Source organism: Porites lutea, chromosome 13 (genome assembly GCF_958299795.1).
Source record: "Porites lutea chromosome 13, jaPorLute2.1, whole genome shotgun sequence".
Lineage (NCBI taxonomy): Eukaryota > Metazoa > Cnidaria > Anthozoa > Scleractinia > Poritidae > Porites > Porites lutea.
The window spans coordinates 18,221,322-18,246,096 of NC_133213.1; the positions used below are offsets into that span (position 1 = coordinate 18,221,322).

Consider the following 24,775-nt stretch of genomic DNA (forward strand, 5'->3'; position numbering starts at 1 on the left):
GGGGGGGGGGGGTGGGGAATTGGATCTGCCACTGCAATTTTAGCCGTGTGTCCGTCTCATGGAGAGTCAACTAAAAGGAGTAAAGAAAGGCAAATGTACAGGGTGTCTTGAATAATTACTAGTTTTCGGGAGATTTTTCGTTTGTGTTTGTTGTTTTTTTGGATTCGGTTTTGAAACAACTTTCTGGAGTTGACATGTTCATTGGTTCTCACGCAGTTGCAGGAATGAAACACTTAAGAGAGCAGGGAATTGTTCATAGGGACCTCAAGCCAGGGAATATTATGCGAGTGGGAAAAGAAGATGGAAGGTTAGTGAAACAAGAAATTTCTTAGCCAGCTATTTTATCATGTCATTGAGAAGAAATTGCATCTACAGTTGACAATTACGTGTACAACGATTAAATGCGAAGATATTACGTGACAGTACAAGCTGGAACAGAAAAACGAGCTCGGTTTGCATCAGTGTCTGGACGCGGGGTTTTGGTCACTCATGCGGGAGCTTACACAAACGCGTTTTTGAGGGACGCACGTCAACCAGAAGTGAGGGAGAAGGCCTCACTTCCGGTTGACGTGCGTCCCTCAAAAACGTTTTTGTGTAAGCTCCCGTAATTTGTATTGCGAAGTTTCTTTTCTCTTATGAAGACGATTTACCCGAAAGTTTCAACCAAACCACTGCCCAATGATGCAAAAAGTTCACTTCCGGTGGTGGCTCCCTATTTCATCACGTTTACGTCAAACTGCAAAACGCGAATTTTTACCACGTGACCAAATTTCCCCTATACTTGTCGTTTACTGTTCATTACTTCTACACATAAATTAGTAGTTTCACGTAATTTTGTCATCCACAAGAATCGTTTTGAGCTGTTTTTATCTCTTCATTTTCTATTTTAAGAAATTGTCAACTTGAATATGACGTTTGCCGTAGACGTGAAGCTTAAAACTGTTTATGTGATAATGATCGCCTTTTTCCCGAGAAATATACAGTGAAAGACCATATTTCTAATACTAAACTAGGAAAAGGCCATCATTATTACATCCAAACACGGCACAAGGATCTTTTTTCCCATTTCAATCTTATTCCAAGAAAACTTTATGAAAAAATGTCCCGAAAAGCGCTCGAAAATACAAACGAAATGTGCTCATGCCCCCTGGGCATCCTATAATACTCCTTAAATCGAATTAATTCAATATGGCCGCCGTATCGGTAAAAAGGTCTATTCTGCATCCCATACAAAGACTTTAGCAAATCCTGTCAAGAGGTTTTGCGTTTTCCCGAATCCCGTTCTCTAAGTCGATCCCGATGATTAATGTCCTTCCAGTCCCTGTTGCATTGTGGCCGTCTGAGGAAACTCAAAACTCGTCTTTTAAGGTTGAATTCTGAAAATTGTAAAAGTAAAAACTATTCTGTTTCAGCTTTGTATACAAATTAACTGATTTTGGTGCTGCAAGGGAGCTTGAAGGTTCTGAAGAATTTATGTCCATTTATGGGACAGAGGAGTATCTGGTGAGTCAACATTATTATTGCCTATTAATTTCCTTGCTGAATACAGCTGTACTGTCGAAACGCTGATGGTCCTTGGGTGGAGTCAGAGAAGTGATATTTTTATAATGGTAATCTTGTCTTGTGTTTTTTTAGACTGCAAAACAGTCGGTTTTTTTCTCAAAATCAGTAAAGAAGTCGATAAAGCATGGCGTAGGAGTCTTACGCCCGTAGGGCGTGTGAGGCGAGACAAAAAAAACCGACCGTATTTTTAGCGTCTCTCCGCAGTCTCGCTCTCTGTTTTCAGCCTCATTCCAGACCGTTTGTTTGACTGATCGCGCGTACTTGAATACGCAAAAATACGGACTGTTTTGCATTCTAGTGTTTTTTAAAATGAGGTATCAAGAGTGTTTCCACAGGCAGATTTTGTGTGATTTTGACGCCATTTTGGGTCAGATTTTAAATCAGCCGTGTGGACGAGCGGTGTTTTCATGGCCAGTGGTGACCATCACGACCATCTCCACAACGCGTGTCGCAGTCAGCTTAAAGACGCAAATCGTGCCGGCCCAATATGCTGTTCATTATACTGTGAACAAAGCGACTGTTCGATATGCGTATCAACATAGCGTATTAAATAGGACGTATTAAGGAATACGTGAAACATAACGTCGCGCAAATTTTCCTCTTTTTCTTGAACTTGATTGCGGCTGCTATAGTGGTCCAAATCCAGGATACAAAAGAGCGAGCTGGAATATTCCTGACGAAGGGTAATACAACGCGACACCTGTTTTCGTTTGAAAACGCGTACGTTTTATGCGTTTTTGCCTTGTGTGCACACTTGAACAATCAAAGCGGAGGTTTTTTCATTGAGTTTTATGGGAAGGGAGAAGTATGGAAGTCTATTTTAATGTGTGGACGGGCAAAAACGAATGGTTTCGAAATTGCTGAAAATCTTGCTACTCACGTGTAATACTATGCTTTTAATGTCAATCCTTTTACTGAGCGTCGCATAGGCGTCTGAAATAGCTTGGTAACGAAAACCTGTCTGTAGGTATACGTCTTCGATTGCGTAGTGTTAAAGGTCGGAACAATGGTAAAATGTTTGTAAGAACGCGGAGCGTGGTTTTCGTTAAAACGAAGAAGGACGTTAGACTAGTCTGAGGGTTCACTATAGGGTTCTTCAATCCCGTAATCCCGACCCCAAACTTCGGGCAATCCCGTAATCCCGAAGGTTATTTTTGGTATACCACCTCCCGTGCATTCCGTCAATCCTGGATCTCACCCCGATTTTGCTTTAAAATCCCGAATCCCGAGCTTCAAATAAGGGAAATACTGTTTCCCGCCAAAAATACTATTAAGGACCAACTAGTCTATAGCAAGGACGTGGCCAATTGAACGCTTTTAATGCTTGTAAGAACGCGGAACTTGGTTTTTGTTAAAATGAAGGAGGTTAGACTTGTCTGAGGGTCTACAATAGGGTTCGTCAATCCCGTAATCTCGACCCAAAACTTCGGGCAACCCTGTAATCCCGACGGTTATTTTTGGTATCCCACCTCCTGCGCATTCTGTCAATCCCGAATCCCTAGCTTCAAATAAGGGAAATCCCGTATCCCAAAAATCCTACTGGGGACCCTTTAGTTTATAGCGATGTACACTTTCATTGCCACGGTTGTACTGGCTGATTCAACTCTCCCTATTTTAGTTTTGATTCATTTTTAACTCACTCTGTTTTAATATTTATTGTAGCACCCAGATCTTTACGAAAGAGGTGTTCTACGTAAACATGGTAACAAGGCCTTCAGTGCAACAGTAAGTGTCAAGGTTCTTATGACATGGGTGCTATAATTTGTTACAAAGTCTTTTGCAACAAAATAACATGGTATCTCTGTGGCTTTGTATTTCAGGTAGACCTGTGGAGTATTGGTGTCACATTTTACCACATTGCCACAGGACAGTTACCTTTCAGGCCATACGGCGGACGACAGAACAGGGACACCATGTAGGCAATCCTTTGTGTTGACCGTTTATCGCAGTCCTCATCGATATTCATAATACACTGTGAATTTGATTTGTTATTTGTTGCTCGCTTAATTATTTATCACAGTCTCCATCGATATTTATCATTATTGTTATCGCTGTAAATTGGATCATTATTTTTGCGTAGAATTAAGATAGTGAAGTACACCTTGATGTCCTTAGGCACATCATAACGTCAAAGAAGAAATCAGGTATCATCTCGGGAGTGCAAAAGAGTGAAGGAGACAACATCGAGTGGAGTGACAAGCTCCCTGAACACACTCGATTGTCACAGTAAGTCGTTATATATTCCAATAACATTTAAGAGACCTTTAGATTCAAGGATGTATTGAGAACGACTACGAGTACGAGATTTGACTTGAATTTTTTTCGCGTATTCTCAAAATATAGACTCCCCGGAAAGCCTTATTTTACCATTTTTCACTAAAAAAGTTAGCACTGTTACCTTTAGTGAAGGAGGTCACGCGCTTTCCCCATCGCAAAATGATAAAACTTGTAACATTTGATATCTTGTTTTCGCGACCACGACATTCGCGTTAAAACTCGTAGTAGAATGACGACGGCTACCACGTTTTCCCGCCAAAATGACGCTGGTTCACGCGTGAGTAATACTTAGTATTGTGAAAATCTCGTATTCGTATTCGTACTCGTCGTAGAATCTAAAAGTCTCTATCATTAGTCTTGACGGCGATTCAATAACAAAGTGACTATCGTGACACTAACCCTTTTTCCTATATCATAGTAAGCTAAGAAATCAAATTTGTTTTTTAACTGAAAAAGAATACCCTAAATTATTGTAAACTTGTCGCACGCGTAGTCGTATAATCCAGTAGTTAAAAAATCTTATAAAGCCGTACTGGGCAATATTTAAAAGTCGGCATACATTATTGCACCTGATGGTGTTTGCAATAATTTATAATGATAGCGTATAGCAACAACATCGGACCAACTCTTTTTTCGCTGTGGGAACGTGTGGATTACCGAGCCTTATTAATACTCGCTTTTACATTTCAGGGGCCTAAAAGACCTGTTGACTCCTGTATTAGCTGGGGTGTTGGAATCAGAACCAACCTCGACCTCAATGTCATTTGAAACCTTCTTTGCCGCCGTCCAGGATATTTTATCCAGAAAGGTATGGGCTCTGCTGTACTTAGGTTTGATTAAGCTGTGATGTAATGAAGAATTCTCTGACACATCTAGACTGCGAGCAGCCTGTCTTTTTCTTCAGATTTAGTGAGAGCAATGCACACGCGCGGGAGCGGCGAAGCCGCGAGACGTGCGAAACGAGGGCGGCAGTCCGAGAAGAAACGCCTGTCCATCAGTCACGCGCGTGGCCATTTGCGTGTCTCGCGTTTTACTCGACGGACTACAGAAAAAAGAGGGACTGCTCATATTAAAATTGTGCACCTGAAAACAGTATCTTATTCTCTTGAAATCATGTATCTTAAGAGGGCTTTTTTTCTACCCCTTGCTTTAAATCCACTTTTTTGTCGGTTACTCAAAGGGACCCACCCCACCGTTAATTAATTATGGCTCGATAATGTGAAGTTGTATTTTTTTTAGGCCGTGGGCATAATTGTTTTATATGACCTTCAAATGAAACCTTTTAAACAGAACTTGCATATGGAACTTATTTTGTATGATAAGGAAAAATTGTTTTTAATTTCTTTGTCATCATTTATTAGGTTATTGACGTGTATTCAGTTCACTCGGCTTCATTTCACAAGATCTACATCAAGCCGAATGAAACGTAAGTCGAAGCTCTTTAATGTAGTTTTTATGGGGGCTATCGCACTGTTTTAAAGGTCGAGAGGTGTTGTTTTAAGTCATTTTTGAAACACGAGGAGTGTTCCATCCGATCAGTATCGAAACACCGAGTCGCAAGAAGTAACATACTAAATTCAAGAAGGGGATTTTTATCTGATGTCCAGAAAATGGGAATTGATTTATCAAACACGAGAAGCAGTGTCTCATCTGATATCCAAACACCGAGAAGTAAATTGTCAATAACAAGAAGGAGTGTTTCATCTTATACCCAATACATACGGAGAAGTGATATATCAAACACAAGAATAGGTCATTTCCGAGTTCCCCCGGGCCTCTGTTTCAAAACGAGGGTAGGTGCTCAGCCTTTGATATGGAAATCATTTTTCATTTTCATGCAAGTAAAACTTATTTTCACAAGAAACGTTGTGCACTTCGCCTCATTTTGAAAGGGAGGGTTTTTGGAACTCGGAAGTGGCCCATTAGTTTGTCATCTGGCCCCGGGTGTTCAGAAGATTGATAGCGCTATCCACCGGATAAATCACTATCCACTGGATAAGTATTAGGGAAACCAATTGCGCTATCCGCTGGATAGAGATTCATCCGATGGATTGCGTTATCCACCTTTTGAACAACCGGGGCCTGATATCCAAAATCAAGAGGTAATATATCAAACACGAGTGAGAGTGTTTCATGCGATGTACAAACACAGAGGATTAGTCTACGTGGTAAGTGAGAACAAGGTAGCATGTGATTATTTGACGTGCTCCGGGTCCTCTTAGATTTACTGGTGTTTATTTAAATCTCTTCAGGTTTGCCAAGTTTCAGGAGCTTATTGCCGTACAGACTGGCGTTAGCGCGGCACAACAGAAGCCGATGTTTAAATACGAGGAGTTTAAACCAGAGCCTATGGCGCCTGCTTCGTCGTACCCGGACACTTCAGTAAGTGTGTTTCTGCTTCTGTAGAGCAGGTAGAAAGCAACAATGTCAGAGAATTCGTGATTTTTGGAAATTTGCTAATTGAACACTCCAGAAATGCCATAACATACCATAATGCTCTTTGTTTGTCACCCCAAAATTTTGCATCAGCATTGTCTTCAGTTTTTCTTGGGAGTTAAAATGCCCCAAGAGAAATTGAAAACAGTGCTTATACAAAATTTTGGGCTGACAAACAAAGACCATTATGGTATGTTATGGTATTTTCTGGAGTGGTCAGTTGTATTAATTCCAACCAAGTTTTTCCAAGGTGGATAGTATTGGTAGGGGAGCTACGTTTCCATTTAATTAATTAATTAATTAGTTACTGAAGAACGCAGGGGTCAACTCCTAAATGAACATTTGAAAGATTTGTTTGTCTGATAGAGGTGTCTATTAAGAGAACGTGTTGGCTCTATCGCCTTTAGATATTCTAATGGCGTGAATTTAGGGCAAAAATCGCTAAACATAGGAATTTAAATCAGAGTTGCTACCTTGAATGCTAGAAGCAAAACGTAGAACTTATAGAAAAAGTTTGAACTTTTTAAACTAGTTTAGTTCAAAAATATAGATCTTACTGCGGGAACATTATCCTATAAACCAGTAGATTATTTGATCGTAAATATTTTTGCGCGCACAAACAAAATTTACTGAAACAGATTTTTTTTCAATTTCTGTGGAGTCAGTGAGTCAGGATTTATCCATCCCAGGATTGAAGGATTATTTTAACTTCTTTAACGTGTTTGTAATCCTGTGCCTAACAAGTGTTTATTCTTTCGAATTCTTATAGGACGATTGTTATATGGTTATGATTGGTGGTGATAACATGCCCCCGGACAGACTCTTCCTTCACAAAATACGTAAGAAACGTGTTATGTCATGTTTTAGTCGTACAAACTGATATATATGTTAGCTTTTATCGAGCTACTTCGAGCCACTTTGGATTGACTTTCGCACATGAAGAACAAATTAGTTACACCAGCAAATCAGAACACGAGGAGAAATTTAAATGAACCAATCAGAACTTGAAGCAAATGTGTGCAGCGGGATTTAAGCGCGGGAAAACGCTTGCGACTTTTTCTTCACAAAATACGTCAGGAAACGTCTTACTTCCAGCCATTTTCGGTTGACTGTGGTACATCAAGAACAAAATAATTAAACCTGCCAATTAGAATACAAGCAGAAATTCATACTGACCAATCAGAACTTGAAGCAAATGTGTGCCGCTGGCTAAAACCACGGTAAATGGTTTGTCAGTCAACAAATTACCCATGCAAACCAGTCTGATAAGCCGAGGGAGAGAAGGGAATTTAATTTATTTTTTATCCAGACACCTACAGAGGCGATAAGCTTGCAGTATAGTTTGAAAAAGCATCTGCAAAAAGCCTCCTGTGTTTAGGAAAACGTTGACAGCAGTCTTAATGATTTTATATAGGAATAAACTGAATATACCACGAAATACTCATAGCTACCATGCTTTCTTTTTCTTCAGAAAATAAGAACCTATTTAAGAACCTACACAGCCTAAATTTGTGCTTATTATACCATTTATGTAAGAACCTTTTTAGGCTAACTTGGGAAAATGCCGGCAGGTTCTCAGTCGCGGGTTTCTACTGTACTGAACAAACTGCTATTATCTAACTACATGCTTTCTTTACAGCAAATCTTCCCAAACTACCTGAGCAGGGCACTCTGGAGACTGATGCTGCAATTGCCAAGGTTACGTTATTTCGGCGTTCTTTCACTTGTGTAGCACTTATTAACCGAGAGTGCGGTCAGTACAGGGAAATCTCAGACCCGAGGCTTGGATGTATTGACCGAGCTATAGCGAAAACAAAGGTTTTTTAAAAAATTTTAACGATTAGCTCGTCACCGCGCCTTTGTTTTTTGTTGCTTATTGCATTTTCGTTTAAACAGGCTGTAGCTGGATTAGAGCGAAATAGCAATGGCTGAATCGGAACTAGAGACAAAATATTCGGTCTGAGGCATAGAGTCTAGTGTACGAATAGTTTGGCGTCTGAAACGGATAATTCGTCTTTAAGTCTATATCTGGGCGGGAAAAAAGACGGATAGAACGCTAGAAAATTAGTTAGGCCCTCGTTATTTTTTGTCGTCTGTTAACCCGCACTTTTGTAACTGTAATTTGACATGTTTTTCATTTATCGAAACAGATGATGGCAAATCGTGCACACTGCTGTAAACACGCCGTCCTGCAGTATTCGAGGGCTACAAAAGCCATGATGATTACCATTGAAAGCATCCAGTAAGTGGATTATGAAGCCCCTACATCATAATCCACATTCGTCAATCTCTTCTCCATATGTTTCTTTCGGTTTAATGGGCAGAATTTGTCTAAAGATCCAGACGTTTCAGGCGAAATACAATGGAGAGATTTTAAGTCACGTTTACGACAAACGGCAAACGTCAGATTCAAGTTGAGAATTTCTCAAAATACAAAAAGAGCAGATGAAGTGAAAACAGTCCACAACAGTTTTTATTGATAAAAGTTACGTGAAGTTACTAATTTTTAAGTAGACGTAATGACGACTAAAAGACAAGTAAACGGAAAACTTTGTCAACGTGATGAAAATTGACGCCTGCCGTTTGCGTAAAACGCGTCTCTAATTCTCTCTAATGCTGTTTACTGTTAGGTCACTGTTAGCTTCCATCTTGCGAGAAAATATAAAATGTTATAATTAACCTATCTGCCGTAACGTTTTTGAAGAATGTCTTTGCGGTTAGTATTTCTTGAAGTCTGAAACAACTTGGCTCCCGTCGTGTAAACCTAATCGGGCTTCCCTGCCTGTTTTGTATGGAAGGAATACCTCTGATAATCCAGCGCTGGAAGAGTAATATTAAGATTATGTAGAATTAAGTACCTGCTCGTAAAAATACGAACACTGAAAAGAATTTTGTTACTGATAACATTAAGCTTCAGAGTTTACCAGAAGGGAGGATCAGAACAACTGTGAGATTTGTTGGAGTCCGGAATTCTCTTGGTGTCCTGTGCGAGCGTCAATGCTTTGGGTAGCCTGTGTGCGTACCACGCGTCACGACATTCGTGAGGCTGCATGGTCTGTCTTACCACTGTGCTATCCCTTCTTACCAAATGTGATATACAGATTAGTTAAGGTCGGTTTCTTTCTGTTTCAGCAAAAACTTGAAGAAGGAGATGATGTTATATGTGTCTTTCTGCAAAGAAGTGGAATCACAGTGGGCCTCACTCAAGCAGACCTCTGAAGTTTACTTTGCCAGGTATCATTTGACCACAGGCTTACCACTTTCAGTTGGTTACCTAGTTGTGAATAGCGTAATATTAGATTGGAGCAAGTAAAAGAAACCAAACGTTTTCGTTGCCTCATCTTTAGACGAATCTTTGCTGACGTCATTGTTTACGTTTTGGCTCATTAGCATACGAGTTAACCCATAGAAGGCACAACCGTTTGCTCAAATTAAATTCAAAAGTTGAAAGAGTTGGTTAATTTGCGCAATTTTACAATTTTCAGCTTTTGCAAGTAATAACAAAGGAAGTAACAGCCATCGAAAACTGCGAAATTGCTGCGGGGTGGCAAAAACGTTAATTACATAGATGGTGATATTACTTCATAAATCATACGGCCAATTAAGACTACAAATTTATTTAAGGACGCAGTAATGTTTTTGTTAAATTCCAATTAATTTTGTTTTGTTCAGGTAACATGCGAAAAATATTTTGCCACAATAAAATCTTTTTTATTCTATTTGTAGTCAAAATCATCTGGTATGGGTTTTTGAAATGATTTTGTCAACACTTTCAGGACCACAAGGTAAGACCAACAAATCATTTTGTTTTCTAAATTTGTGCTTGTACCTTTACGATTTGTCGTCTTCCCCCCCGGGAGGGAGGGTTACTCCCTTTATGTGGCGTATACGGAGATGTGCCACTGGACAGGGTATGGTTTTTGACTTCTCTGTCCTTAACAGGTTATATAATTGTGTGCGAATCTGGCCTAATTATAAACAGGATGAGATTTGTTTATACTCCTACAAAACCAATGACTATAATGTGAATTTACTCATAGTTTTTAGAGAAGACTGGTTATGAAAGACAACGAACATCAAATATAAAAACAACAGTGCTACAGTTTATGTTGGAAGCCCCCTGAAGATGCACAATCCTTTGTTTTCTGTTGGCAAATTGCCACCGAATAAATTAACGAAACGTTTTTATTGTTCAGTATGATCAAAATGATGGGAATGCTTTTGAACGGTGTGCACCGTCAGGTCCACAAAAACATATAGCAAAGGAGTCTGACGGGTTTCATAACCATTCCGATCTATTAGCTATGATTTGCTCCATTGCAATTGCCAATAAATGGCTTAAAAACAAGGTGGCGCAGATTTGGCCTTTGTCCTAAATAGAGTAAAATTGAGGGTGTTGTCCTAAACGCGGTATGAATTTTACGATTTTATTTTTTGTCCTTTACAGGGTCAGGGTTTTTAGACCCTCAGCGGATCACCAATACCCAAATATTGGTCGAGTACCCCACTCTCCCCCCCCCCCCCCCCCCCACCGCCTCCCCCGTGGAGTCTTTCTAACTCTTTGTGTATTTGAAAACCTTTGTATTCTCTTGAAGGTGAGCTGGAAGCAATTCGAGAAGAAGTTCAAACTATAAAGAAATGGACAGAAGCTAAAAAGCAGAGTGAGACAGAGGTGGGATTATTGATGGGAATATCGATAACAAAAGCAGCTCATTTAACCCTTTTGGTTTTCAAGAATGCCAGTAGTCAAATTTTATAAAAAGTTTATTTTATAAACTACAAAAGGTCAAATCAACTAGTTGAAGTATCACAAAAGAAGTTTTATTAGTTTATTAGATTTTGTATTTTTACCAGGGGAAATTTTAGTCAGTAGGAAGATAAATATTTACAGTCAAACAGGAGCACATACGGGCTCCTGAGACAAATGTATAGAAATTTTGAAAAGTGGTTCTAGCACATGTCGCTGCATGTAACGCCCTCAATTTTTTTTTTCCAGTAGAGTCTTAGGAGTGAAGCTTTAGTGACAACGTCTATGTATTTATAAGTTTGGATGAATGTTCAGTCTTCCACTAAGAGTGAACTGAAAGCACAGAGTGCAATCTGATTATGGGATTGAATTCAATTGAAAGCACAGAGCGCAATCTGATTATGCGATTGTATCCAACTGAAAGCACAGAGCACAATCTAATTATGGGATTGCATCTAATTGAAAGCACAGAGCACAATCTTATTATGAGATTATATCCAGTTGAAAGCAAAGAGCACAATCTGATTATGGGATTGTATCCAATTGAAAGCACAGAGCGCAATCTAATTATGAGATTGTATCCAATTGAAAGCACAGAGCACAATCTGATTATGTGATTGCATCCAATTGAAAGCACAGAGCACATCTGATTATAGGATTGTATCCTATTGAAAGCACACAGCACAATCTGATTATGGGATTGTATCCAATTGAAAGCACAGAGCGCAATCTAATTATGAGATTGTATCCAATTGAAAGCACAGAGGACAATCTGATTATGCGATTGTAACCAATTGAAAGCACACAGTGCAATCTGATAATGCGATTGCATCCAATTAGAACCACACAGCGCAATCTGATTATGCGATTGCATCCAATTAGAAGCACACAGCGCAATCTGATTATGGGATTGTATCCAATTGAAAGCACAGAGCACAATCTGATTATGGATTCTATCCAATTGAAAGCACACAGCGCATTCTGATTATGCGATTGTATCCAATTGAAAGCACAGAGCACAATCTGATTATGCGATTGCATCCAATTGAAAGCACACAGCGCAATCTGATTATGCGATTGTATCAAACTGAAAGCACAGAGCACAATCTGATTATGGGATTGTATCCAATTGAAAGCACAGAGCACAATCTGATTATGCGATTGCATCCAATTGAAAGCACACAGCGCAATCTGATTATGCGATTGTATCAAACTGAAAGCACAGAGCACAATCTGATTATGGGATTGTATCCAATTGAAAGCACACAGCGCATTCTGATTATGCGATTGTATCCAACTGAAAGCACAGAGGACAATCTGATTATGGGATTGTATCCAATTGAAAGCACAAAGCGCAATCTGATTATGCGATTGTATCAAACTGAAAGCACAGAGCACAATCTGATTATGGGATTGTATCCAATTGAAAGCACACAGCGCATTCTGATTATGCGATTGTATCCAACTGAAAGCACAGAGGACAATCTGATTATGGGATTGTATCCAATTGAAAGCACAAAGCGCAATCTGATTATGCGATTGTATCAAACTGAAAGCACAGAGCACAATCTGATTATGGGATTGTATCCAATTGAAAGCACACAGCGCATTCTGATTATGCGATTGTATCCAACTGAAAGCACAGAGGACAATCTGATTATGGGATTGTATCCAATTGAAAGCACAAAGCGCAATCTAATTATGAGATTGCATCCAATTGAAAGCACACAGCGCAATCTGATTATGCGATTGTATCAAACTGAAAGCACAGAGCACAATCTGATTATGGGATTCTATCCAATTGAAAGCACACAGCGCAATCTGATTATGCGGTTGTATCCAATTGAAAGCACACAGCGCATTCTGATAATGCGATTGCATCCAATTGAGAGCACAGAATGCAACCTGATTATGCGCTTGTATCCAATTGAAAGCACACAGCGCAGTCTGATTACACGATTGTATCCAATTGAAAGCACAGAGGACAATTTGATTATGCGATTGTATCCAACTGAAAGCACACAGTGCAATCTGATAATGCGATTGTATTCAGTTGAAAGCACACAACGCAATCTGATTATGAGATTCTATCCAATTGAAAGCACACAGGACAATCTGATTATGCGATTGTATCCAATTGAAAGCACAGAGCGCAATCCTATTAAGCGATTGTATCCAGTTTAAAGCACAGAGGACAATCTGATTATGGAATTGTATCCAATTAAAAGCACACAGCGCAATCTGATTATGCAATTGCATCCAATTGAAAGCACACAGTGCAATCTGATTATGCGATTGTATCCAATTGAAAGCACACAGCGCATTCTGATTTTGCGATTGCATCCAATTGAAAGCACACAGCGCAATCTGATTATGCGATTGTATCCAATTGAAAGCACACAGCGCAATCTGATTATGCGATTGCATCCAATTGAAAGCACACAGCGCAATCTGATTATGCGATTGTATCCAATTGAAAGCACACAGCGCATTCTGATTATGCGATTGTATCCAATTGAAAGCACACAGCGCATTCTGATAATGCGATTGCATCCAATTGAAAGCACAGGATGCAACCTGATTATGCGATTGTATCCAACTGAAAGCACAGAGCGCAATCTGATAATGTGATTGTATCCAATTGAAAGCACACAGCGCAATCTGATAATGCGATTTTATCCAATTGAAAGCACAGAGGACAATCTAATTATGCGATTGTATCCAACTGAAAGCACACAGCGCAATCTGATAATGCGATTGTATTCTGTTGAAAGCACACAGCGCAATCTGATTATGCGATTGTATTCTGTTGAAAGCACACAGCGCAATCTGATTATGCGATTGTATCCAATTGAAAGCACAGAGGACAATCTGATTATGCGATTGTATCCAACTGAAAGCACACAGCGCAATCTGATAATGCGATTGTATTCAGTTGAAAGCACACAGCGCAATCTGATTATGCGATTGTATCCAATTGAAAGCACAGAGGACAATCTGATTATGTGATTGTATCCAATTGAAAGCACACAGCGCAATCTGATAATGCGATTGTATCCAGTTGAAAGCACACAGCGCAATTTGATTATGCGATTGTATCCAATTGAAAGCACAGAGCGCAATCCTATTAAGCGATTGTATCCAGTTTAAAGCACAGGGGGCAATCTGATTATGCGATTGTATCCAATTGAAAGCAAAGAGGGCAATCCTTTTATGCGATTGTATCCAGTTGAAAGCACAGAATGCAATCTAATTATGCGATTGTATCCTGTATTACTCGTAATCCGATTCTGTGCGCTTTGACCTTCTGTCGAGTGAAACGTACGCAAATCACAGCGTTAAAGCAAGAACGTTTTGTTCTTCGGACGGCTCCCACATGCGATCGACCCCGCCCGCATTACCTGACCGTGACGTTTGGTTATTCTCGGCTTCCACACTCAAGATGTCACCAAAATTCAAACTAAGGAATTATCGATTATTTTGAGTGTTCTTTTATGAGTTATCACAGCAGCTAAACACCTTTATTTATACAAATGCTCAATTGGAAAGGGTTCTTCGTTTTTCGATAGAGGAAGCTTGAATTTCTAAGCTATTGGCAGGGAAAGCTCTCACGTAGGTGGAAAATGTTACCGATGTTTTAAGATTTTTCTACCTAAACATTTCTTCTTTCAAATAAATATTTCTTTAATTTTTATGAGTTCCTCAAGCGATGAATTCACGCGTTTGTAGCAAAACTCAAAGACTAATGTTTTTGTTGGTTTCCGGTGGCCATATTTTGTGCCCTCGCAGGGACACCAACACAGCATCTCCAAAGAAAGCTTTATGATTTTGGGTCAAAACTTTTCCGCGTATCTCGCATATGAAATATCACACACTTGATTCTTGGCGAGGCTTTTTGCATTTTTATGCTCTTCAATTTCCTAGATTCTGGCCTTTCTGTATTGAATGGTTTCGATTTTTATTGTTGATGGCGTGACAGTGAAAACAGGGTTTTTACTCGAGCGTCGACCAAATGTAGTTATTAAAAGAAATGGCGGCGCGCTGAAAAAAATCGAGCGAATATAGCGAAAGTTTCAATCCAACGTTTTCTTTTCTGAAATTTTTATGCTTGTTAAACTTGGTAAGTAAAAAAGACAACTGAAATTCATGCTTCTTTTAAACAATTCATTACCTATTGATTTTAAAATTGCATCTATTTCTCTTTCTCAACAGTTGCACAAAACTAACCAAGGGTTGGATCGATTCAAGACTCTGATTTCCGAAATTGTAGAAAACGACAGATTTCTGGCCTTCTTACAACAGTTCCGGAAGGACACAGCAAATCAAACTTTGTAAGAAACGTTGATTGTCTTTTAAAATAGGCAGTTTTATATTCTGAGTTATTTTGTGTTTTAAAGAAAAGTGAATTGTAGATTTTGGGAGGATGTAGGTATCAATTAAACAATTAATTAACCGCAACGGCTCGACAATAAAAGAGAACTCATCTATCTTTTCCATCTTTTTGGTTTGATTGTTTGTTTGTTTTAGCTTTAATGTGGTTTCAACGTACACAGCTCGTATTGAAGAGATTTATCAGATGTTTAGAAAAGATAAGCACCAGCGAAGTAAGTATTGGCTTTGTAAGTTTGGCTCGAGGTTACAAGTCACTATCTTGTACCACAGGAAAGTACTGCTCAGTTGCTTTCACACAAATTTTCGCTTCAAAAGGGTTCTTGGTTTTGTGAAAGAATAAGCTTGATTTTCTAAGCTTTTGCTTGACACGGCATTGACAGCCGAGAGAGCTGTCATTTAGGTTAAAAAAAATGGCTTAATAATAATAATAATTGTTTATTGCTAATAAAAATAATTGTTTATTGCTTATTTCGGGAACTTTGCTATCTAAACAGGTCATGTATAATAGTATTAGAAAAAGTATTACTTTAATGTTACGAGTTCCTCGAAGAAGAAATTCACGCTTTTGTAGATAATGTTGGTGGCCATGCAGGTGGGAACAAGCGTGGCGTCTCCATACAAATCTCTATATATCTGGGTAAAACAATTCCTCGGATATCTTGTTATACGAAATATTTCCCTGACCTGAATCACACATCCTTTCATTTCCCAGATTCTGGACTTCTTCTATTGAATGGCTTTGTTTTTATTTTGATCCATTTTGAATGGCGCGGCACTGACAACCAGCAATAGCTTGTTCCAGGCGTTCAGATAGTTGGACCAGTGCTAAGTGAAAAAGAACGCGATAAATAGAATGGGCTATCATTTGAATGGTCACACTTAAGGATTTCATCCACAGACTCAAAAGTTACAACCACCTTGCACAGCATAATAAACAGTACCACAGGAAAGTACTGCTCAGTAGCTTTCATTTGAGTTGTCATACTAAAGGATTTCATCCACGACTCGAAAGGTAGAACTACCTTGTACAACGTAATAAACAGTACCACAGGAAAGTACTGCTCAGTAGCTTTCATTGGAATGGTTACACTTTAGGATTTCATTCACAGACTTGAAAGTTAGAACCACCTTGTACAACCTAATAAACAGTACCACAGGAAAGTACTGCTCAGTAGCTCTCATTTGAATGGTCACACTTTAGGATTTCATCCAAAGACTCAAAAGTTAGAACCACCTTGCAGAGCATAATAAACAGTACCACAGGAAAGTACTCCTCAGTAGCTTTCATTTGAATCGTTACAACATATCCCGACATTATGCAAAATGTGTCGCTGCCTTCGTGTATTGCAGTGGCTACTTCATGTGTAACATTGTTCTTTTTAACGTTATGAATATATGAAAATCATAAGTGTGAACTGCGGAGTAAAGAGAGAATGTGAAAGAAGATCATCGCAGTTATAGACGCAAATTTTGCAGTTGCGAAAAGGAAATTTCAAGCTTCCTTTTCGCAACTGCAAAAGTTGCGTCTATAACTGCGATGATCTTCTTTCACTTAATGACTTTTCTTTTAATATTAATTTTAGGATTATCCTACGGAGATGAACAGAGACATGGTTTTGACAGGAAAAAGGTCGTAGAATTTTGCGACAAGGTCACCAGGGTAACAGAAGAAGCTCTGGGAAAAAGAAGTGAATTACATGGACAGCTTGTTCAGTGGCTGAAGTAATTGTTATTACATGTAGATGGATTTTAAAAACCTTGATACTGTCCTTGTCTGGTCTTACATAAGTAATCATTATTCATTCGAAATTTTTCGTTTTTCTGATAAGCTCCAAACCTCTGGAAAATAGGCCACTTCGGAGTTCCAAAAACCCTCACTTTCAAAATGAGGCCAAGTGCTCAACCTTTCTTGTGAAAATGAGTTTTACTTGCATGAGAATGAAAAATCGCTTCCATATCAGAGGCTGAGCACTTGACCTTGTTCTGATACAGAGGCCCGGGGAGACTTGGAAATGGCCTATTTTCCATAACCAGCTGCCGCTGACCGTATTTGAAAGATGTAGGTAATGACCAAGCAAAACGGTTTGTGTTGAATAACATTTATCGAAAGAGTTCATACCCTGGGGACAGAGGTTACTTTTCGCGCCAGTTCACAACGCGGCATTGTAGCCTCTGCTCGCAGCAGAGGCTATCCGAAGACGAAAAGCGGAATTTCTGACTAAAATTGAACAAAAGAAATACGTCAAAAATATTGCTATATGAATGCCATCATGTTTTGACTACGAGATGAATTCGGCTCTCGTATGATATGAAGAATTATGCAGATCTGGGAGCCTGTTATCGCTAACATCCTGCTCGATCTGCGTAATTCTTCACATTGCTCATTAGCATACCAGTGAGCCCATAGAAGATGTAGCCGTATAGGTTCAATTAGGTTCAAAAACTAAACAAGCTGGTTATTTTATACAGCCGAGTTTGTTCAACTGTCAGCTCTTTGCAATCAGTATCAAGGAAAATAGCAGCAATTAAAAACTACAAAATTACTGGGTGGCAAAACGTTAATGAGCACATATAAATTATTCTTTGTAAATTTTGCTGTTTTTTTCTTAGAGAATTTCTCCGAAACTATTTGGTATATTAGGCTGAAATTTTTACAGATAACTGAAATTGTTATTCTCTTTCAGTATTCAGGAATTTAATCTTATTAGCTTCATCAGATAATAATTGGCCTATGCTAATGATGCAAAAAATGCTCAAGGATTCGCCTATAATTGTCATAAAAGTACCCGCGATCGGGGTTTCAGCATTGTTTTTATAATAACTTAACAAAATTAAAACAAGTAGACAGGTCCCTTTTTAATTACCCTTGTTGGCCTTTTGCAGTGAGGTGAATCGTTGCTTTGAAGAAGCCGAGAATTTCCATTCTTCATTTATTAGACAAACCGAAGCAACCCAAGCTCATCTTCGTGCTTTGCAACAGGTGAGACATGAGAAAAAAAATGCACTTAATTTGAGTGTCAATGTATTTAGCACGAAAGTACTACTTGAGGACACTATTTTTACGTCTCCTCCTGAAGACGGGACCGCCATTTTACGTGGTCTTCTGAGCCACGCGAAGGTCAAGCTGATTGCAGTGCAAAGGTAGTACCTTCATTTCTTAGTTATTTTAAGACCTTGAGTGTTGGTCCGGCCCTAGGAATCGAACCCGCGACCTCCCGCTCTGCAGTCAAGCGCTCTACCATCTAAGCAATCCTGTCGCGGTTACAGAAGATGCACAGGCCACAATCCTGCCGCGGTGAAGAAAGGTGTACCAGTCGCAAGTGAAAGTAGTTTAGGTGTTCCGGTCAAGCCGTTTTTTTTGCGCAGGGATATTTTCTTGATTTCTTGAACAAAATTCGGTGGAATCTCAGTAACGAGTGTAGCACATTAAGGTGAGGTGTATATTGTGTTCTGATGTAGGTTTTCTCGCTATATTTGAACTGGTTTGACAAATTAAGATGACTACCTCGGAGGGAGGAGCTTCGCGAAAAATATTTTGGAACAGAGCTACCATTGTCGTCAAAAGTGTTCAGTTGCTCAACACTTTCCACCTCCCAACAAGAAAATGCTGAGGAAATCGGGAGAAACTCCGGTCGTTTGAACTTTTGGCTCGTGTGCGCAGACGTTTTTGGCTCGTGTGCGCAGACTTTATTGGCTCGTGTGTTTAGACTTTATTCGCTCGTGTGTGCAGACTTTATTGGCTTGTGTGCACAGACTTTTTTGGCTCGTGTGTGTAGACTTTTTTGGCTCGTGTGCGCAGACTTTTTTGGCTCGTGTGCGCAGACTTTATTGGCTCGTGTGTGTAGACTTTATTGGCTCGTGTGCGCAGACTTTTTTGGCTCGTGTGCGCAGACTTTTTTGGCTCGTGTGTGCAGACTTTATTGGCTCGCGTGCGCAGACTTTTTTGTCTCGTGAGTGCAGACTTTATTGGTTCGTGTCTGCAGACTTTATTGGCTCGTGTGTGTAGACTTCATTGGCTCGTGTGCGCAGACTTTAGTGGCTCGTGTGCGCAGACTTTTTGGCTCGTGTGTGTAGACTTTATTGGCTCGTGTGCGCAGACTTTTTTGGCTTGTATGCGCAGACTTTATTGGCTCGTGTGCGCAGAATTTATTGGCTCGTGTGCGCAGACTTTTTTGGCTCGTGTGCGCAGCCTTTATTGGCTCGTGTGCGCAGACTTTTTTGTCTCGTGAGTGCAGACTTTGTTGACTCGTGTGCGCATACTTTTTTGGCTCGTGTGCGCAGACTTTATTGGCTCGTGTGTGCAGACTTTATTGGCTCGTGTGTGCAGACTTTATTGGCTCGTGTGTGTAGACTTTATTGGCTCGTGCGTGCAGACTTTATTGGCTCGTGTGTGTAGACTTTATTGGCTCGTGTGTGCAGACTTTATTGGCTCGTGTGTGTAGACTTCATTGGCTCGTGTGCGCAGACTTTATTGGCTCGTGTGCGCAGACTTTATTGGCTCGTGTGCGCAGACTTTTTTGGCTTGTATGCGCAGACTTTATTGGCTCGTGTGCGCAGACTTTATTGGCTTGTATGCGCAGACTTTATTGGCTCGTGTGCGCGAACTTTATTGGCTCGTGTGTGCAGACTTTATTGGCTCGTGTGTGCAGACTTTATTGGCTCGTGTGTGCAGACTTTATTGGCTCGTATGTGCGGACTTTTTTAACTCATGTGTGGAGACTTTCTCATCTGGTTCAGCAATCGATTTACATTACTCCTGTTACCTTTGTGTTTTAGTTTCAAGATGAATGTAAGGAGAAATCCGAAGCCATTGTACAAAAGCTTCAAAAGATTATCACTGCCTCAAGCTCTGCTAGTGCAAAAACTGAACCAGCTGCCGCCGCTGTAAACGATAATACTTATGAGACTTTAGATGATGGAGTAGTGCAAGCACTAGGAAATGAGTACGTATTACAAAGTTATTATATTTTTTAATGTGTGTCAGTTTAACAACATCTTCCTTGAGACTACCAGGAAAGGTGAGACTGAGTAAACTGTAGAAAGTACTTCTCAAATTTTATGAATAATTGATTAAGAGAAAAAAAAATCACTGACGTAAAAGTAAGGCTATAAAATTAAAGTTATCATAAAAATTGTAAAAAATTTAGTTTACAATATATAAGTATGACCACGGGCTCAAAAAGTTAAAACCACCTTGTACAGCATAATAAACAATACCACAGGAAAATACTGCTCAGTAGCTTTCATTTAAATGGTAACACTTTAGGATTTCATCCACAGACTCAAAATTTAGAACCACTCTATACAGCATAATAAACAGTACCACGGGAAAGTACTGCTCAGTAGCTTTCATTTGAATGGTCACACTTTAGGATTTCATCCACAGACTCAAAATTTAGAACCACTTTGTACAGCATAATAAACAGTACCACAGGAAAGTACTGCTCAGTAGCTTTCATTTAAATGGTCACACTTTAGGATTTCATCCACAGACTCAAAATTTAGAACCACTTTGTACAGCATAATAAACAGTACCACAGGAAAGTACTGCTCAGTAGCTTTTATTTTGAGTGGTGACACTGCAGGATTTTATCCACAGACTTAAGGACACTGTGTAAAAATTTGCTGAAAGCAAACTCAACGGATCTCGTTTACTTTCTTGAACGCACTTTTCACTGCTAGAACAAAGCAATGAAGCATACTACATTGTGTTTGATTTGATGTTGTTGTTATTCTTTTTTTTTCGATGGTTTGTTGATAGGCTTAATTCATTATCCATCCTCACAAAAGCGTCTCTGGAAAAGGCTAAAGACAACACTCAGCAGATTGAGAAGTAAGGCTTGCTATATTATAAAAGTGGTTCAATTTGCTGTTCACAGTTGTCTGTTTTTGTTTCTATGTAGTTTATTCATTTATCATCTCTTTTTCTGTAGTGTGATCACGGGTTTTATAAACCTGTACACGTCAATCAATGAGCATCTGATGAAAAAAGCCAAAGAGTAAGTGTACACTTCTGATCTTCACTCTGACATGTTTTGTTACAAAATAACAAAAAATTTAAAATTGAGTTAAATTTCGTTATATACCCTTGGTAGTATTTATAGCGCTAAGGCTAGTGGGTTCGAGCAAATGCCTGAAACAAATAATTCAAATGAAAGTAAACACAGCTAAGAATCCCAACTGGCCAGAGACAAACCAGCTGTCTATTTACAAGCATGGTAGAGGATTTGAACTTGGGACAACCGAGAACAAATCCACCCAGCAGTCAGGGCGGGACTTAAAGTCTGGGCCTCCGAATTACAAGTCCAGCAGAGCTCTAACCGCTAGGCCATGCTACCTCCCTGACAAGGAGAAAAGGCAAAGTCTCCGAGAGAAACGCCAGTCTAAAATACGCGTGCCTCCTGAATCATTGATTGTTTTATAAATCTCTTTGCAGTGGCATATTCATGTTGTGAAGTCGATTGATAAAACCAATATTGTGTCTTACTACCCACCTAAAGAGCTTTATAGTTTCTTTTAAAACCCACCAGTTTATTCTTCGTAAGAATTCATCTTTTCCGACGAAGAATTTCTAGGGCACAATAAGTCAGAGTTTTACGACAAAAGAAGGTTTAATTGAACCCAATTTAAGTGGGTTTTAATTTTTGTTCAACAGACTGGAGGAAACAATGACCGGGGAGTCGCAAAACTAGCGGCAGTTGGGGAAAGGCCAGACGCAGCCCTGATGGGCCAAAGCTGGCATTCCAGTTTCCTGTCGTGGAATCGCCTCCGAGCCAGTGACCCTCACTCAGTCCAGCCACAGGCCAACCATGCTGTCCACAATCACAGACTATCCAGCTTATGAGTTGATCCTCAACTCTACAGTTGAAACCTGTAGGCGTGAACAGCATGAACAATGAAGAGCATTGTGGGAATACTCCTGCTCTGATCAGTGGCCTGGGACTGACTGGTTCCCTGACTTCAAATGTGGTCCTCTCTTTTCAACTTTTCAAGTTTAGGGAACGTTCATTTTTTATGGGGTACAGGGGGCTGGTGGGATTTGAAGCGCAGCTTCCTGTAGAATATGATGACCCTCCCCCCGCCTCTACATCAGAAAATTTTTCGGGTGCCCCCCCTTCTCTCCCAAAAAAATTGAGACGATCCCTTTTTTTCCGAATTTCTTTTACTGAACTTAGATACAGTCCTTTATAGAATTCAACTCTTGAAAAAAAAACACCAATTAGAGGAGTTGCAATAAGAGCGATGAAGTTTGAAGCAGCGCGAATTCACTTTTTGGGTGACGTTTGCGATGCCGTTGCCGTCTTCGTTGCTTAAGCTCTTTACTATCACAGATACCGCCGTCGCTGCAAAACTTGAGAGAATTTTTTTGGTGACCCCGAATTTACACAATATTTTTTGGCGTGGCCCCCCTTTGAAGCCATATTTTTTGGCATGACCCCCCTCAAATCCCACCAGGCCACCCCCCCCCCACCCCCCCTACCGGATAAAAAATGAACAGAGTGGTGTTAAAACGTAATCGACCTTAATTGTTTCAGTTTTTAGAGGGAAAGGTTGTGGGTTTACACTGTTAGATCCAACACTTAATTGTATTATCTTAACCCACGTTTAAAAGCTTTTTCAAAAGGCTTTTTTATAGTGGATAGTGCACTTAGCCTATCCAGCTACTTTACAGGCGCTCCACTCAAATACATAGAAACAAATAATTCAAATACAACATAACAGGATTAAAAACCCCAACTGGCAGGAGGCAACCAGTTGGCTTTTTACAAGCGTGGGCGAGGATTTGAACTCGGGACGACCGAGAACAAATCCAGCGGGACTTGAACCCGGGACCACTCAGCCACGCTTCCTCCTTTCTTAGCTCGATAGCAACGGCCCAATTATGTTAGTATTAGCCCCACGTTGCATTGTTAGAGTAGCTTTTCCCGCGCTATTATTGGCTGTATTAGCTTTCCCCGCGCTTTTATCGGCTATATTTGCTTTTCCCGCGCTTTTATTGGTTATGTGCCTCTGTATGTGCGCGTAGTTGCGATTGGTTCTTGTCCGTCTCTTCTGAGATTTGAGGGAACATTGCATCGATCTAGCTTAATAATTGTAAATCAAAAGCCAGTGTTAACTCTTCTTTTTTTACTGATACACTTAAAGACTTGTAGCTTAAAGGGGGATTTAACTGCAGTTAAACCGATGTCCGATTTTTTAACATTTAAGAAGGCAAATTTCACGAATTTGTCAGTATAACCTTTGCATAACTAGTGTAATGTATTAGCACAAACATCAAAACTTACAGAAGTTTAAAGCAATAATTTGAATTGATATGGTCTTATCCCATGCAAATCGTTATAATTTGGTTGTTGCCGGAATGTTGGCTGGCCGTCAGCCTAAAGTCGCGTCTGTTTATCAAAGCTACTATAGACTTTCTGTAAGCCAGTGTTTAATAACAGTACAAAAAGAGATTATACGTTCCTTGTCATCATTACAATTGGGTTCCATATCATTGCTTTCAGTGATACTTAACATATACATCAGTTTAGATACACAAAACGATAAAAATATTTGAGGAAGTTGATTTTATTTGGGTCCAGTGTAATTATATAAAATGTATTTTCTGTACACATGTATTCACTAAAAGGTACCAAACAATTACGGAGTTTAATTTCCTTTTTTTTTTCCTTCGTGGCTGAACCTGTCTGTATATGTCAGCTGATATGTTTGTAATAACACAAAAGGTTTTCTAAGAGTCCACGGTTTTCTGTTTCAGTTACTCACAGTATTATACTATTGGTGTGATTTGTTTTCAAACAACATAATATTAACTCGCCTAAAAAATTAAAAAAAAAAAAAGGTGCTTTGAGTGTGTATACCTAATTCAGAATAGAACCTTATACCCTATTGCTGGGGTTTCAAGTGCCCAATAGGGTCTCTCAGGCTCTTACACTATCCTAGGCCTGTTGAAGGCCAAATTGTAATAACCCCTTAAAACAGAAGTCACAAAGAAATCTGGACAAGACACAGTCAAGTAACATCACCTGTCAATCAAAGTGTTTTCCTTTCTACCTTCTCCCCAGTTACCCTTTGTACTAGAGAATATACATATTTTAAAAAAGCCAAATGCATGCATGGAGTTAAACAGTGAAAAGTCTTCTTATATCTTATAACTTGCCATTTTTACTCGCCCAAAATTTAAGTTATTCACGAAGCGAAGGTTAAAAATTTTGTCGCGCAGCGCAGCGCGCGTATCGCGCGTGGATCATAGCAGCCTGCAAACTCGGTTGGCTCATATATATTTTCATTAAACATTGTCTTCTCATTGGCTAAGAAGCTACAGTTAGTTTTGAAAATCATCGCAACCTACATATTAGT

At 39.6% G+C, this 24,775-nt stretch overlaps 1 protein-coding gene across 1 annotated transcript in view; it reads left to right on the forward strand.

The window, feature by feature from the left end:
- LOC140922705 (serine/threonine-protein kinase TBK1-like) overlaps nt 1-24,260 on the forward strand; it is a 31,970-nt gene extending 7,710 nt beyond the window's left edge. The window contains exons 5-26 of the mRNA XM_073372711.1: nt 217-307; nt 1,413-1,503; nt 3,226-3,288; nt 3,384-3,478; nt 3,679-3,789; nt 4,531-4,648; nt 5,202-5,266; nt 6,093-6,222; nt 7,046-7,115; nt 7,916-7,974; nt 8,427-8,518; nt 9,409-9,510; nt 10,003-10,061; nt 10,872-10,948; nt 15,236-15,354; nt 15,551-15,627; nt 16,999-17,137; nt 18,299-18,395; nt 20,192-20,358; nt 21,177-21,248; nt 21,349-21,414; nt 22,071-24,260. Coding sequence (XP_073228812.1) covers nt 217-307; nt 1,413-1,503; nt 3,226-3,288; nt 3,384-3,478; nt 3,679-3,789; nt 4,531-4,648; nt 5,202-5,266; nt 6,093-6,222; nt 7,046-7,115; nt 7,916-7,974; nt 8,427-8,518; nt 9,409-9,510; nt 10,003-10,061; nt 10,872-10,948; nt 15,236-15,354; nt 15,551-15,627; nt 16,999-17,137; nt 18,299-18,395; nt 20,192-20,358; nt 21,177-21,248; nt 21,349-21,414; nt 22,071-22,107 — 1,997 coding nt within the window. The 3' untranslated portion in view covers nt 22,108-24,260. The remainder of the gene's footprint in view (nt 1-216; nt 308-1,412; nt 1,504-3,225; nt 3,289-3,383; nt 3,479-3,678; nt 3,790-4,530; nt 4,649-5,201; nt 5,267-6,092; nt 6,223-7,045; nt 7,116-7,915; nt 7,975-8,426; nt 8,519-9,408; nt 9,511-10,002; nt 10,062-10,871; nt 10,949-15,235; nt 15,355-15,550; nt 15,628-16,998; nt 17,138-18,298; nt 18,396-20,191; nt 20,359-21,176; nt 21,249-21,348; nt 21,415-22,070) is intronic.
- Nucleotides 24,261-24,775: the final 515 nt, after the last annotated feature.